The following is a 15,412-nucleotide window of genomic DNA, read 5'->3' as shown; positions in this document are numbered from 1 at the left end:
TTCAAAAGAACAACGTAGAATATATTGCCATCCACAACCAATCATACATGGAGCTGTCAAACTACACACCGTGCTGGACGAGAACAAAACGATGAGGAAACTACACTGCCTGAAATTTAAGTGAAGGGTCAGGGCATGTAACCGGAATGCTAACGGCCACAAGGCAGAAGATTCCGCTGGTGCACTTAAATTCAAGTAAGCAAATGCAGTGAAACTCCACCGGTGGGTGGCTAGAATTTTCCAACTTGAAAACCACGTTGTTGGTCGCGGGAATATCCCAACAACCGACAACGAACTCCAAACGACACAATGGAACAGTCTTGACTTGCTGGTGGATTAAATCAAAACTCAAGGTTCGTGTCCAGGGTCGGTGAGTCACGGACCTCATAGTAATGGGAACAGCCTCACACACTCCAACACTGCGTAGAGACCACCAGTGGCCCCCGCCAAACTATATCCCGCGGAGAATTGCTCGCTGCTCCACGCCAACCGACCGACTGCCGGCCTGGAAATGGTGAAAGGACCAAATATACGTCGGCCGATAAGACGACCAACCAAACCACCAACCAACGGTCGTCCCGCTCCAATCTCCCTCCGTCGGACAGTTCATGTGTGTCACCAGCGGTCGGTGAGCACTGGCTGTCGGCACCTCACTGGCGCTCCATCCCCGACTCCGCTGCTGCCACATCCCGACTGCATTGCTGATCCGTCTCGAAATGCTGCCAGACACACGACGACTCGGAGATACTATTGGTCGCTCCAGAGATGGTACGACAGAGCACTTATTGATACGTGCTGCTGCTGCTGCTGCTGCTCATAGGAAAGTAAGGCAGGAAGTTAGTGATGCCAGTAAATGTAATAAGAAACGTGGCGGCAGTACCCTAATAGAAGATGACAAACAACAAATGGGTAAATGCGAGCCATGTACGGCTCACATCCACACAGAGAAAGAACATAAGTTACGCGCTCTGATCGATGTGCTAGAGACATGTAGGTCGCTGTCTGGTATGCTTCGGAGGACATGATCGAGAATTAACAATGAATGAACGTACTGCACAGTGATCTACTTACATTCGCGATGGTACTGCAAAGTAGAGGAGGGGCTGTTTAGGGACGATACAGAAATTGGTAAGCATGTTGCTGGGTCATTTGTGTCATTTGTCGGTGTTGAAATTACGATAAAATTGCTAAATTGATCGCACTGTCAACTATGATGCTTATTGTTACAGTACATCGACGGTGTCTTTTCCATCCCAACAGTCCACTTATATGCTGTTGATTACTGCATAATGATTGACTGACATCATTTGTTTAGATGGAGAAAGAGTCTTGGTGGAGGAGGCAATACCTTCGGGGGACGCCTAACACATAAATAGTGATAGCGTGCATGCCAGCAATATGGGGAATCAATCAAACGGAACACAGCGCCATGAGCTATCCTGTCACTGTGAATGATTAGTTTAAACGTAGAGGTCGTCAATAACCTTCGGACAGAAGTTTGGAAACGATCCACAATGCTTCAAAACTCTTGCAGTTTCGTTATGTTGTGACTGTCTTCTATTTCCATCACCCAGTGTGTGGGTGTGTTGTGGGATCAGCAGCTCCAACATGATTTACACTGTCCAGCGTCTAGTTTTCTGAGGAGGCAATGGACCAAACGTGCTAAAACAAGTTTGAAATCTGACAAGGGCGTCGAAGTCATGGTGGGAAAAAAATGTATGGCAGTGTACAAAGCATGTTACAGCACAAAAAGCGATGTATCAAACAACGAAACAGGGACATTCTCCTGTGACTGATAACCTGTGGGAGAAGCTTGTAGTACATTACAGGTGGTGAAACTTTTGCACTGATCTGTGCAAGCGATGTCGATCACTGCTCACCTGATCCAATGTATAAATACACGTATATTTAATAAGATCGTGGCATATGCTCTCTGCTGGCACGTAGACAGTATTGTTTTGGATATATTGGACAAGAGAGATGTTGTAAAAATCTATTGGATGAAGTTAGCGGAGCTTTTATAGGTGGTAATTTTTCTCTTTTGGATGGAACAGAATAACGCTGCTAGAATGTTTGGGTGATAGATGTGAGTGGACCCTGAGGGATGCGGATCTGCTTCGGATTGGAGTACCTGTATGATGTGTCTTCTTAATTTTCATGACAAGAAACACCACCAGAACTCTTCGTACTGTCTTTTATACTACGTCGTGTTGTAGGAGCAGGCTTCGTTTTGCACTCACCTTACACATTGTACAAGGGTAGCGGAGCAATGACAACATGTTCCCATTTCCACTGAGAGGTCAAAACACGACCCCAACGCACTAATCCAGCTCACTAAGTTTCTACACGGGCTGTAGAATGTGGTTGATGTTGCTCTCTCCGACTTCTGGGTAAAATATATCTCGTTATTAACTGCGATGTGTATTACAGCATATCACCCCTTTCAGTTGTATCTTCCCCATCCCGACCGGCCACTGGGTATGCTGCAGATTGCCACACAATGATTGACTGACATGACTCCGTTGAGGTGGAGGGAGCCTTGGTGGAATGCTGGATGTCCACTGCTTGCCGCAGTGGAACATGGGACTAAATGTAGAGGTCATCACCTTAGTACAGTAGTTTGGAAGCGCTCCTCATTGCTACATATTAATCCTATTTCCATATGGTGCAATGCCCTATACATGTTTTTATTTTTTTCACCTGTAAGATAACAGTACCTCTTTTTATTTGTGCTACCTCACGCGTGTTGTGAACAGCACCTTCTGGCGATGGAAGCACCAGGGTTCGAATACTGGAAACCACCAATTTTAATTTCTCACCAATTTCTGTGTGTGTGTGGGGGGGGGGGGGGAGGGGTGAGTATGGCGAGACGACAGCTCAGCCGTGAGACAAAGAAATCCTCCCCCTCCCCCAAATTCGAAATTCCCACGAAAATTCGAAGTTCCCGACAAAATTCGAAATTTACACCAATAGGATAGGTTGAGGGAGGGGTAGGGCTGGAGTGGATGGGGGCTGGGGCCCAAGTGCAAGCTGAGAAAAACACATGACGTCATCGGGGTTGTGGGTGGGCGTGGTCGGGGGCGGTGGTGGTCAGGGGTGGCGGTGGTCGGGGGCGCGGTGATTAATTGATCAATTTAGTTAACTTGCATATCAATTTGGTATCAAAATTGCTCTGAGGCAGCCACTACCCTACTACTGTTTCAATCACGTACAGGTTTTTCATTTTAACTTAAGATATTGAAATATATCGAAAACTATACATCGGATAGAGAAAAGTTATAATTCCAGTTTGTTTGTCTCAGAGGGGGACATCCAATAATACCATCCGCGACCTCCACCCCACCCTGGGGAACCCCAATTTTTTTTTATTGCGGATTACAGTTCTATGGCAAAGTCTACATGTGTTTGTCTGAAGCATTTTCTTCATTTCATCACAGATGACGCTGTAATCGGAGGAGTAGAAATCGGTACACTATCATAATTTACGACATGCTACTCATGGCCCTTGAATACCCAATAGCACCTCCATCCTGCGAGAGTAGAACAGACTAGTATTTCATGACTTCTAATTGGTGGCACCAATTAATATTTCATGTGCAGTGAAAGTAAATCACAAAGAAAACGTACACTAACATCAAGCACACGCCGGCGCAGCGACCAGCCCGCGCTAATGAGACGTGTTCCAGCTTACGCCTGCAGCGTGTTCCACCTTACGCCTCCGCTAGGTGCTACTATACAAACAGGTCGTCGCTCCACAGAACGGGTGTGTAACAAGAAGAAAGCACACTTTCTAAAATAGAAACACCAACCAGTTTCAAGACACAACACTCTTAAAAGATAAAAGGCTGAAACACATACATATTGCCCCTACAACCATGCCTTTCAACCAGTCCCTTAGCGCTCGGCGAAAATAACTGCACAGTTACATTTACTAATGGCCAAAGCTTTACCTTTGCCTTGAATTAGAATATTACACTGAGTTGAAAAAAGTCATGGGATAGCGCACATAGAGATACCAGTAGTATCGCATACACAACATATAAAAAGGAAATGCATTGGTGGACTTGTCATTTGTACTCAAGTAACTCAGTCATAAAAGATTCTGGCGTGGTTATGATCACACGACGGGAATTAACAGACTTTGAATGCGGAATGGTAGTTTGAGCTAGACGCATGGGACATTCCATCTTGGAAATTCTTAGGGAAATCATTATTCCGCGATCCACAGAATCAACAGTGTGCTGAGAATACCAAATTTCGAGCATTACCTCTCACCACAGACAACGCAGTGTCCGGCGGCGTTTACTTAACCACCAAGTGCAGAGGCGTTTGCGTAGAGTTGTCAGTGCTAACAGACAAGCAACACTGCGCGAAACAACCATAGAAATCAGTGTGCGACGTACGACGAACGTACCCGCTAGGACAGTGTGGCGGAATTTGCCATTAATGGGCTACGGCAGCAGATGACCGACGAGAGTGCCAATTCACGACATCGCCTGTAGCGCCTCTCCTGGGCTTGTGACTGTATTGGTTGGACCATAGACGACTGGAAAGCCGTGGCGTGGTCAGATAAGTACCGATTTCAGTTGACCCCACGAAGCCACGGATCCAGATTGTCAACAGGTCACTGTGTAAGCTGATGGTGTCTCCATAACGCCGCGGGCTGTGTTTACATTGAATGGGCTGGGTTCAGCTTATGTTCGGCTATTTGGAGACCACTTGCAGCCGTTCATGGACTTTCCGTTCCCAAACAACAATGGAATTTTTGTAGGCGATGGTGCGCCATGTCACCTGACCACAGTTGTTCGCGATCGGTTTGAAAGACATTCTGGACATTGCGAGCAATTGATTTGGCCACCCAGATCGCCCAATATGACTCCCATCGAACATTTATGTGACATAGTCGAGAGGTCAGTTAGTGCACAAAATCCTGCGCTGGAAACACTTTCGCACTTATCGACAGCTATAGACGCAGCATGATTCAATAACTCTGCAGGGGCCCAACGACTTGTTGCGTTCACGCCACGGCGAGTTGCTACATTAAGCAGGGCAAAAGGAGATCCAACATATCTGGAGCTATATCATTACTTTTGTTAGTCTATAATGATGGCACAGACATATGCCAGCCGGCCGGAGTGGCCGTGCGGTTCTAGGCGCTACAGTCTGGGACCGAGCGACCGCTCCGGTCGCAGGTTCGAATCCTGCCTCGGGCATGGATGTGTGTGATGTCCTTAGGTTAGTTAGGTTTAATTAGTTCTAACTTCTAGGCGACTGATGACCTCAGAAGTTAAGTCGCATAGAGCCATTTGTACATATGCCATCTGATCTCTGTCTTCCTTCCAATGCTGCCTCTGGGACATCAGCACGTCTCTGTTTCAAGTAAGGAATGTAGACTGCCAACCTATGGTTTACACTGTAGTCGGATTTTATTGGACACCGAGAGAACTGCTCAGTTACTGAGCTAAAAATCTTTGTAATGCTCTGGGCTTTTAAAAAGTTCCTTTACTGCCTTTCAGAATATCATACTAAAGTGTATAAGAATAATCAAGCTGAGAGCTTTTTTCATGTTCAGTTAGCCGGATGGTCAGTAACTGTGCAAGAGTATGACCTTGAAACTATTCATGCTAAATGTGAGAACAGTTTTGTGCTAGGCACACTGCCTTGCTCACCTGAAGTTTACAAAATGTACTAGGTTGCACTGAGCAATTTTCAGAATTTCTTCAGGAGTACATCCATTGCTTGCACGAAAAGAAATGCTGCACAGTTAATCTGGTAGCAGCAAGCCTCCAGCCTTTAGAAAACATGCAATGATTACCCCAAAAAGCAGAGTCACCCACGAGACAAAAAATAACGCGCCATTAAATTGATTACTGGCAAAAAACTTGTCTTACAATTATCATTTTATTTATTTATTTAATGGTATGGCTAGCCCCCCCCCCCCCCCCCCCGTTCGCTGGGTGCCGCTCTTTCAACGTGACGCCACTTCGGCGACCTGCAGTCGAGGAGGATGATAGGATGATGACGAGGACAGCACAACACCCAGTCCCCGGGCGGAGAAAATTCCCCGACCCAACCGGGAATCGAACCCGGGTCCAGAGGATTCACAGTCTGTTGCGACCGGGAGCGGACGCAACAATCATTAACTTCTTTAAGTAAACCCTCTTGAATTCAGAGTCCAGGTGAGAAGCGCTTCATCTTTAAACGCTTAAGGAACAATTGCATTGAGTGGACGTCATGAAAGAACTGCCTTTAGAAGTCTAAATCACTAATAAGCCACAATAATTTGTAACGTCTGCTCAGCATACTTTAACTATGGGCGAGGACAATGGCGGCAATGTCATTTAGCATAACGGCTCACAAGCACAGGTCACTGATAACCAGTTACCAGACTGTCAAGAAATTCGGAGCATAATGTAACGAGAATACTAATTGATTTCTAAAACAGAAGACCATAAGTGTTAGCGCACTCTGAGTTGAGAACAAGAACAGGCACGCATATACACTGGTGAGCCGAAACATTATGACCACTGCCCACCGAGGTTGAATGCGTCCTGGTGATATTGCGCTCACGTGGCGCGTTAAGGAAAGAATGTAAGCGGAAGAGGGGCGTAGGGGAGGTCATTACACCGAAAGTCCGCCCCTGGTGGCTGAGTGGTCAGCGCGAATGAATGTCAGTCCTAAGGGCCCGCGTTCGATTCCCAGCTGGGTCGGAGATTTCCTCCGCTCAGGTACTGGTTGTTGGTTGTCCAAATCATCATCATTTCATCCCCATTGACGCGCAAGTCACCGAAGTGGCGTCAAATCGAAAGACTTGCACCCGACGAACGGTCTACCCGACGGGAAGCCCTAGTCACATGACATTACGCCGAAGATACGGGCCGCAAACGCAGAAACCCACTGATAGAAGTGGTTTTCAACAAAGGCTACATTGTTGTGACGCTGCTACTGGGAAAGAGGATCTCTGAAACGACGAAGCAGGTCGGCTGTTGGCTTACTACTGTGGTGAGCAGCTATGGAAAGTGGTTCGAGGATGGTGAAATAATGAGCAGGCCGTATGATATTGAACAACCATGTCTCATCGCAAAACATAGGGGTCAGAGGATCTCCCACAGTGAAATCCAGGATAGGCAGAGATCTGTGGCAGATCTGACGACAGGGTACAATGCTGGTGCAGGTGCAATTGTTTCGGGCCACACCCTTCAAAAGCCTTTGTTGAACGTGGAGCTGCCGGCCGCGGTGGTCTCGCGGTTCTAGGCGCGCAGTCCGGAACCGTGCGACTTCTACGGTCGCAGGTTCGAATCCTGCCTCGGGCATGGATGTGTGTGATGTCCTTAGGTTAGTTAGGTTTAAATAGTTCTAAGTTCTAGGGGCTAATGACCACAGCAGTTGAGTCCCATAGTGCTCAGAGCCATTTGAACCATTTGAATGTGGAGCTCCAGATCACATGACCCCTATGTTTTCCTGTGTTGATCCAACGACATCCTCATTTATGACTGCATTGGGCACAGCCAGCATCACTCAGTTTTCAGTAGAAACCCATCGGGTGTCGAATGAATCACATTTCTTGTTAATCCAGGTCGACGCTTGGGTCCCTACACGCCGTCATGTAGGCGAATGACTGCACGAACCATGCACCGCGCCACAGATTCAGGCCACTGAAAGCAGAATTATGCTGTGGGTTACATTGAGTTGGGGTTCCATTGGACCTGCGGTGGTAACCGAAGGCATCATTGTTGTAACAGCGACCGGAACGGTCGCAGGGTGGCCATGGACGAAAGCGCGGCGGGACTGAACGGGAGAGGCCCGCGAACAAACAAGACAGGCGAACGGAGAGGATGGACACGCACAACGACAGACACCAAGAACAACAACACTCAAGAAGCAATGGGGTCACAAGCGAAAATTTCACGAAATCGATAATGTCCACTAGTACACGGAAATAAGTAAAGTAAACACGATATTTGTAAGCGAGATACCGAGAGACTCACTCGAATATCAGACTGCCTTTCTGAGTTTTTTTTCTTTTTTGTAACTTCATTCCCCTGCCCCATATGGGCAGGGAGGACTGTCAGTGGCACAATCTGCCTCTCTTCAGCCGAGTGACACAACAACTAAAACTAGAATAAAATGATACATACATAAAGCGATAAAAAAGGGGAACATAAAACAGAGTAAGGGGAGAAAATGGAGGTAAAAATACACTGACATGGAGACCCCCATATGGGCAGGGGAGGGCTGTCAGTGGCACAATCCGCCTCTCTTCAGCCGAGTGACACAACAACTAAAACTAGTATAAAAAGATACATACATAAAGCGATAAAAAAGGGGAACATGAAACAGAGTAAGGGGAGAAAATGGAGGTAAAAATACACTGACATGGAGACGTTCATGGGGAACAGTTAAAAAGTCACCAGAAAGTTAAAAAACACAGTTGGCGATTCTTAAAACACAGAGAAGACACTGAATGCGCATGCATAGTTTAAAAGTCGGCCACAGTATTAAGAACACTCTGCAACAACCCACTTAAAACCCACTTGTAGCAGACACGATGAAGAATAAAACTGCCAGGTGGGACCTGCCGAGGGAAAGGTCAGATAGGATGGAAAAGGAGGGGAGTGCAAGGGGCAGCAGGGGAAGCGGCGGGATGAAGAGAGTAGGAGCGTCAGCGGGTAACTAAGAGGCAGGAGACACGTGGGGCAGGAGATGAAGAGGGAAGACAAGGCAGGAGGAAGTGCAGAGACAGTGAAAGGGGGCACAAGAGAGGGAGGGGGAATAGGAGGGGGAGGGAGGGGAGGAGAGGGAGCCTTGAGGAGGAGGCAGGAAGCTGGGGTTAGAGTTGGCAGGCGCTTAAATACATGATAGGGTACGTCGCTATTGGCTGCTGGGACCACATGCTCCACAGTGGCGTCCTCATATTATACGTGGGCCAGGAGCGCACGCAGCCACGGCTTCCAGGGCGTTGGGTGCAGAGACCCCAAGTGGCAATCGAGGTCCATGCCGTCTGGCGCGGATTCGAATCCCGCGGCGCTCAGTACCGACAGCAGTGAACTACGTAACATTATTGCCAACCACCTGCAACGCTTTGTGTTTGATGTCTCCACCTAGGGGCGTGACCTCTTCCAGAAGGATAAGTGTCCATGTTGCAAGAATCGTGCTACATTGGTTTGAGGGGCATTATAGAGAACTCTCATTGATGGCCAGCATTGGAACTTACATCGGGGCCCATCTGTGTGCCCGTAAACTACCGTCCCGTAATTTGGTGAATTTCTCGGTCTGGGCGTAGACTTCTAGTGCCATATACTTCTGGAATCCTGTCAAGGACGTTTAGAATACAAGCCAAGGAGAATCTCTGTTGTACTTAAAGAGACACTCTGAGTGCGAGTGTCGATAGAGAGGTATCAAAAACGTTCAAACAAAATGACAACAGCCATGCGTACTGGTCTTAGCAGCATTTACAAGGTATTCCTGAAAATGAGGAGAAACTTCAAAGACTGGAGAATAACTGAATAATTGCTCCCTGCAGTTTGGGATCTCCAAATTGTTGGTTGTTGGAAACCTTTGTTGGGTTCTCTGCACTGAGTACAGTTCGCTTGCCTGACAGGTTGTCGAAATAGGCCTCTCCAAGGCTGCCCTGGTGGCCATTGGCCTGTGGGCCCCGTCGCGGCCCAGCCGGCTCTACTGGGTCTACACGCGGTGGTCGCTGCTCCAGCTGGTGGTCAACATCGTGGGGCAGGTGGCCGGCTTGCAGGGACACTGGGACAACCTGCCTGTCGTCTCCACCTCACTGTGCTTCGTGCTCACCATCACCTGCACCTTCATCAAGGTATGACTTTAACTTGTTCTGCAACAAGTCAGACTGCCGACAGAGTTTATTTTCTACCTGAGGCAACGCACCATGTATACCGTGTGTTTCCGCAAGAGCGTGCAAAAAAATGAAACAGGATCGAACAATTTGAGGTAGGGAACCTGGGGCTGGCGAAGTCAGCTTAAGGAGATATGGAAGGAAACTTGTCTACCGCTTTGTCTATCATTACCGTTTTCCAGCTTATTTACAACGAACATATGTGCAAGTTTAAATCTAGTGCGCTGTTTATTTACTTGTACATTGTTTATTTCCTGCAGGGGAACACGGAGGACGAGCGTGATTTCTAGAAAGTTGTGATACAGGTTTTGTTTACTTTACTTGTTTGTGTAAAGTTCTACCTGAGATGATGGCTGTTCGTGAGAGGATGTGGATACAAAATGAAGAAGTACCTCCTCACTTCAGTGTGGAAGTCTGAAACTATCTCAGTGCTGTATTTCCATGGTTGCGAGGTCACCTGGCCTGAATACCATTGATTATTTGCTATGGGAATGTCTAAAGTCACTTGCTTACCGCCGACCGTAGTGGCCGAGAGGTTCTACCTGAGTTGATGGCTGTCAGTGAGAGGATGTGGATACAACATGAAGAAGTACCTCTTCACTTCAGTGTGGAAGTCTGAAACTATCTCAGTGCTGTATTTCCATGGTCTGCGAGGTCACCTGGCCTGAATACCATTGATTATTTGCTATTGGAATGTTTAAAGTCACTTGCTTGCCGCCGACCGTAGTGGTCGAGCGGTTCTAGGCGCTTCAGTCTGGAATCGCGTGACCGCTTCGGTCTCAGGTTCGAATCCTGCCTCGGACATGGATGTGCGTGACGTCCTTCAGTTAATAAGGTTCAATAAGTTCTAAGTTCTAGGAGAGTGATGACCTCAGATGTTAAGTCCCATAGTGCTCAGAGCCATTTGAACTTGCTTACCAGACCCCAGTCGACATAGAGATGAAATTAGTTGCCAGAAATGTAGCTGCCTGTGATGTGATTCTAAACATACCAGGCATATTTCTGCATTAAGGTTGATGGCCGTCAGTTTCAGCACATTTTACAAGATTCATTTCATATTGTATTGTGTCAATAATGGTATTTGCAGTTAACCGTAACTAATATAAATAAAAATGTGCACAGTAATGTGATTTCATTCCTGTTATATCGCTACTATGGTTTCTCCGACCCCAGGATCCCTGCCTCAAATTGTTCAGTGGAACATGCTCTTCGTAGTGTTAAATGTTTGCACGCTCTTAAGGAACCATCTTTTTACATAAAGAGGATACGTCATTAGCAAAAACCTCATGTTTGTTTACTTAAAATCTTAAAACTCTGGAAGTTTTCACCAATCTCTTCGAAATTTTGAAACAATATTGCACTCGAGTACACACATGTTCTTATATAGCTATTTTTAATTTACGTACAATAGAAATAAATAGAAATAAATTTGTAACATGTAAAGGTGAAAGGTTTTTGACCGATTTACTTTATATTTTTACGTGATACTGTAAGAAACGTTTGGACACATCTAAGTTAGATCTTAAAAATATAACAGTCTTGTTAACAAACAGGAAAGTTGTTTTTATGGCTTATCGAATTATGATTAGAACAATACTGCAGAATCTGAATCTGCAATAACAATAAACAAGGATCAAGATGAGAGAGAGGGGTCAAGAGGAAATGCACAGAGGGGTGGGAGGAAACAGGAATAGAAAGCGGAAAGTGGGAGATGGCAGAGAGGGGAGGAGATGAAGAAAGAGGGGGAGAGTAGGATGGATATAGAAACGGGAGAGCAGCTATTGGACAGAGAGAGAGAGGAGAGAGATCGGGCAGAAGGAGACATAGAGAGAGGGGGAGGAGGGGATTTTTTGAGAAGGGGGAGGAGGTGACGGACAAAGACAGGGAGGAGGAGAAGATGAGTAGAGAGTGGGGGGAGGAGAAGATGGACGAAGAGAAAGGGGGAGGAGACAAAGGAGAGAGAAAGAAAGAGAGGGAAGGAGGAGGAGAGTGACAAAGAGAAGGGGAAGAGGAGGAGGTGGACAGAGACAGGAAAGAGGGGGAGATTAGGACGTATATTCCCGTATATATGCGAAACGTGTTCTTTCATTTTTCCTTCTTTTCCATTTGATCAGACTCAGCTACAGCAACGCTTGTCTGGGAGCAGCTTGTCATCAGTAAGTGGCTTCAATTGCACATGGCACATCTAAAGAAACTTATGAATTCTTTTGTATCCGAGCTGAAGCACTTATCAGAGCCAGTGGGTGTGTTTCACTGTAGTAGCTTGATGTAAACTAGCGGTGATAAGTTTTTTGGCCAGAGGGCTTGCAGTCTAAGAGTGAGTGACCAGTAACTTAATTGTTCCGACGTTTCACAGGCGGTCATCTTCGTGATACAGCGGCCTCGGGTGGACGCTCTGATGGCGCACCTGGAGCGCAACCTGGCCATGTTTTGCTCGTTCATGCCGCGCGTCAAGGACGCCATCTTGCGTAGCTGCAGACTGCGCGTGCTGTTCATGTTCACCTCGTTTATGGGCATCGGTGGCATCACGCTGCTCTCCTTCTACACGGGGCCCATCGTGCAGAACTTCAAGGACGCCAAGCTTCTCGCCGATGAGGCAAGTAAGTCTCTACCCTTTGGGGGAAAAAGCGCTGCTTGATAACCAATTTCGGACAGTTTCTTCTATCCAACGCTGCCTTACAGCTCCACATGACGTCTCAGTAGGAATAGTCAGTATTTACGGATATTACAGGAACGATCATTCGGAGCAAAAGAGTCGAGTTAGCAAGGGCTCCAAAATGTATACTTCAAGAACTATGAGCATTTCCTCATTTTCGACGCGGTGAAACATATCGTGTCTTCCTTATTTTTGGAGGAGGCAGTGTGGAGCATCATCATCATCATCATCATCATCATCATCATCAAGACTGATTATGCCTTTCAGCGTTCAGTCTGGAGCATAGCCCCCTTATAAAATTCCTCCACGATCCCCTATTCAGTGCTAACATTGGTGCCTCTTCTGATTTTAAACCTATTACTTCAAAATCACTCTTAACCGAATTCAGGTACTTTCTCCTTGGTCTGCCCCGACTCCTCCTACCGTCTACTGCTGAACCCATGAGTCTCTTGGATAACCTTGCTTCTCCCATGGACAGTATGGAGCAGCACAATAAAAAATTGACTAGTAAAACTAGGCTCTAAAATGCACACCATAAGTGCTATAAGTAGTTGTTCAGAGGAAGAGAGAGACTGTGAGTTCCCTAAATCGCTTCAGGCAAATACCAGGATCGTTCCTTTGAAGGGGCATGGCCGACTTCCTTCCCCATCCTTCCCTTATCCGATAGGAGCGATGACCTCGCTGTTTGGTCCATTCCCCAAATCATACAACCAAGGAAGAGATACACTGTGCGATCAAAAGTACCCGGACACAACCAAAGACATAAGTTTTTCACATTAGGTGCATTTTGCTGCCACCTACTGCCACGTACCTCCATATCAGCGACCTACGTAGTTATTAGACACCGTGAGAGAGCAGAATGGGGCGCTCCGCGGAACTCACAGACTTGGAACGTAGTCAGGTGATTGGGGGTCACTTGTGTCCTACATCTGTACGCGAGATTTCCACACTCCCATACATCCTTAGGTCCACTATCTCTGATGTGATAGTGAAGTGGAAACGTGAAGGGACACCTACAGCACGAAAGCGTACAGGCAGTCCTCGTCTGTTGACTGACTGAGACCACCGACAGTGGAAGAGGGTCGTAATGTGTAATAGGCAGACGTCTATCCTGACCATCACACAGGAATTCCAAACTGCATCAGGATCCACTACAAGTACTACGATAGTTAGGCGGGAGGTGAGAAAACTTGGATTTCATGGTCGAGCTGTTGCTCATAATCCACACATCACGCCGGTAAAGACCTAACGACGCCTCGCTTGGTGTAAAGAGCGTAAACATTGGACGATTGAACAGTGGAAAAACGTTGTGTGGAATCACGGTACACAATGTGGCGATACGATGACAGGGTGTGGGTATGGTGAATGACCGGTGAACGTCATCTGCCAGCGTGTGTAATGCCAACAGTAAAATTCGGAAGAGGCTGTGTTATGGTGTGGTAGTGTTTTTCGAGGAGGGGGCTTACATCCCTTGTTGTTTTGCGTGGCACTATCACAGCACAGGCCTATACTGATTTTTTATGCATCTTCTTGCTTCCCACTGTTGAAGAGCAATCCGGGGGTGACGATTGCATCTTTCAACACGATCGAGCACCTGTTCATAATGCACCGCCTGTGACGGAGTGGTTACACGACAATAACTGGCCTGCACAGAGTCCTGACCTGAATCCTATACAACACCTTTTGGATGTTTTAGAGCGCCGACGTCGTGCCAGACCTCACCGACTGACATCGATACCTCTCCTCAGGGCAGCAGTCCGTGAAGAATGGGCTGCCATTCCCCAACAAACCTTCCAGAACCTGATTGAACGAATGTCTGAGAGAGGAAGCTGTTATCAAGGGTAAGGGCGGGCCAATACCATATTGAATTCCAGCATTACCGATGGAGGGCGCCACGAACTTGTAATACATTTTCAGCCAGGTGTCCGGATATTTTTGATCACATATTGTATGTTTCATAGTAGCAAAGATGCTCGTAAGATATGCACTTTAGAGCCCATGTTTACTGTTTGTTGTTCTTGTTTTGGTCTATACTGTATACCACCGCTCAAATTACAGAAAGCAAAGATCTTTCAGAGGAAGACGTTTGTTTCACAGTATTGAATATGACGTTGTGCTTATAGCTCCTAGGATGCACATTTTAGAGCCCATGTTTACTACACTCTTTTGCTGCGAATAATCGTTCCTGTTATATACCTCAATACTGATCACTCACACTGGGACATCCTACATACGTAGGGTGACCCAAAAGTCCGTTAACATTTGAAAATTCAATACTTCATGGATTGCGTTGATTTGGGGGAAGAGACCAAACAGCGAGGTCATCGGTCTCATCGGATGAGGGAAGGATGGAGAAGGAAGTCGTCCGTGCCCTCTCAAAGGAACCATCCCAGCATTTGCCTGAAGAGATTTAGGGAAATCACGGAAAACCTAAATCAGAATGGTCGGACGTGGTATTGAACCGTCGTCCTCCCGAATGCGAGTTCAGTGTGCTAACCACTGCGCCGCCTCGCTCGGTATACTTCATGGAACAATGTACGTGGAGAGGTAAAAACTGACTTTCATACTTGAAATGACATGAGGTTTTATTGAAACAAAAAAAGTGTACAAAACGACCAACAGATGGCGCTTCATATGATACAAAAGCAATAATTGGCGCAACAATGGATATTTGGAAAATATTATGTTCTTTATAGGACATACTCAGCATATCTGCCGTCATTCATTAATAGTGCCTGCGCGGTACGTCAGGTAACCCCACGACCAATAATCGCACGGATTGAGATCTGGGGACCTGGCAGGCCAAGCATGATGGAAGCACGCAATCCTCACTAAGCCATGTGCGCAAGAGATCTTTCACACATGTAGCAATACGGGTTGGAGACCATCCTGCA

The 15,412-nt window shown here is 46.7% G+C and overlaps 1 protein-coding gene across 1 annotated transcript in view; it reads left to right on the top strand.

The window, feature by feature from the left end:
• LOC126285191 (odorant receptor 67c-like) overlaps positions 1-15,412 on the top strand; it is a 140,634-nt gene that overhangs the window by 57,512 nt on the left and 67,710 nt on the right. The window contains exons 3-4 of the mRNA XM_049984498.1: positions 9,602-9,823; positions 12,219-12,462. Of these exons, the coding sequence (XP_049840455.1) occupies positions 9,602-9,823; positions 12,219-12,462 (466 nt within the window). The remainder of the gene's footprint in view (positions 1-9,601; positions 9,824-12,218; positions 12,463-15,412) is intronic.

This window comes from Schistocerca gregaria, chromosome 8, assembly GCF_023897955.1.
Source record: "Schistocerca gregaria isolate iqSchGreg1 chromosome 8, iqSchGreg1.2, whole genome shotgun sequence".
Taxonomy (NCBI): Eukaryota; Metazoa; Arthropoda; class Insecta; order Orthoptera; family Acrididae; genus Schistocerca; species Schistocerca gregaria.
This window is presented reverse-complemented; position numbering and strand designations above follow the sequence as displayed.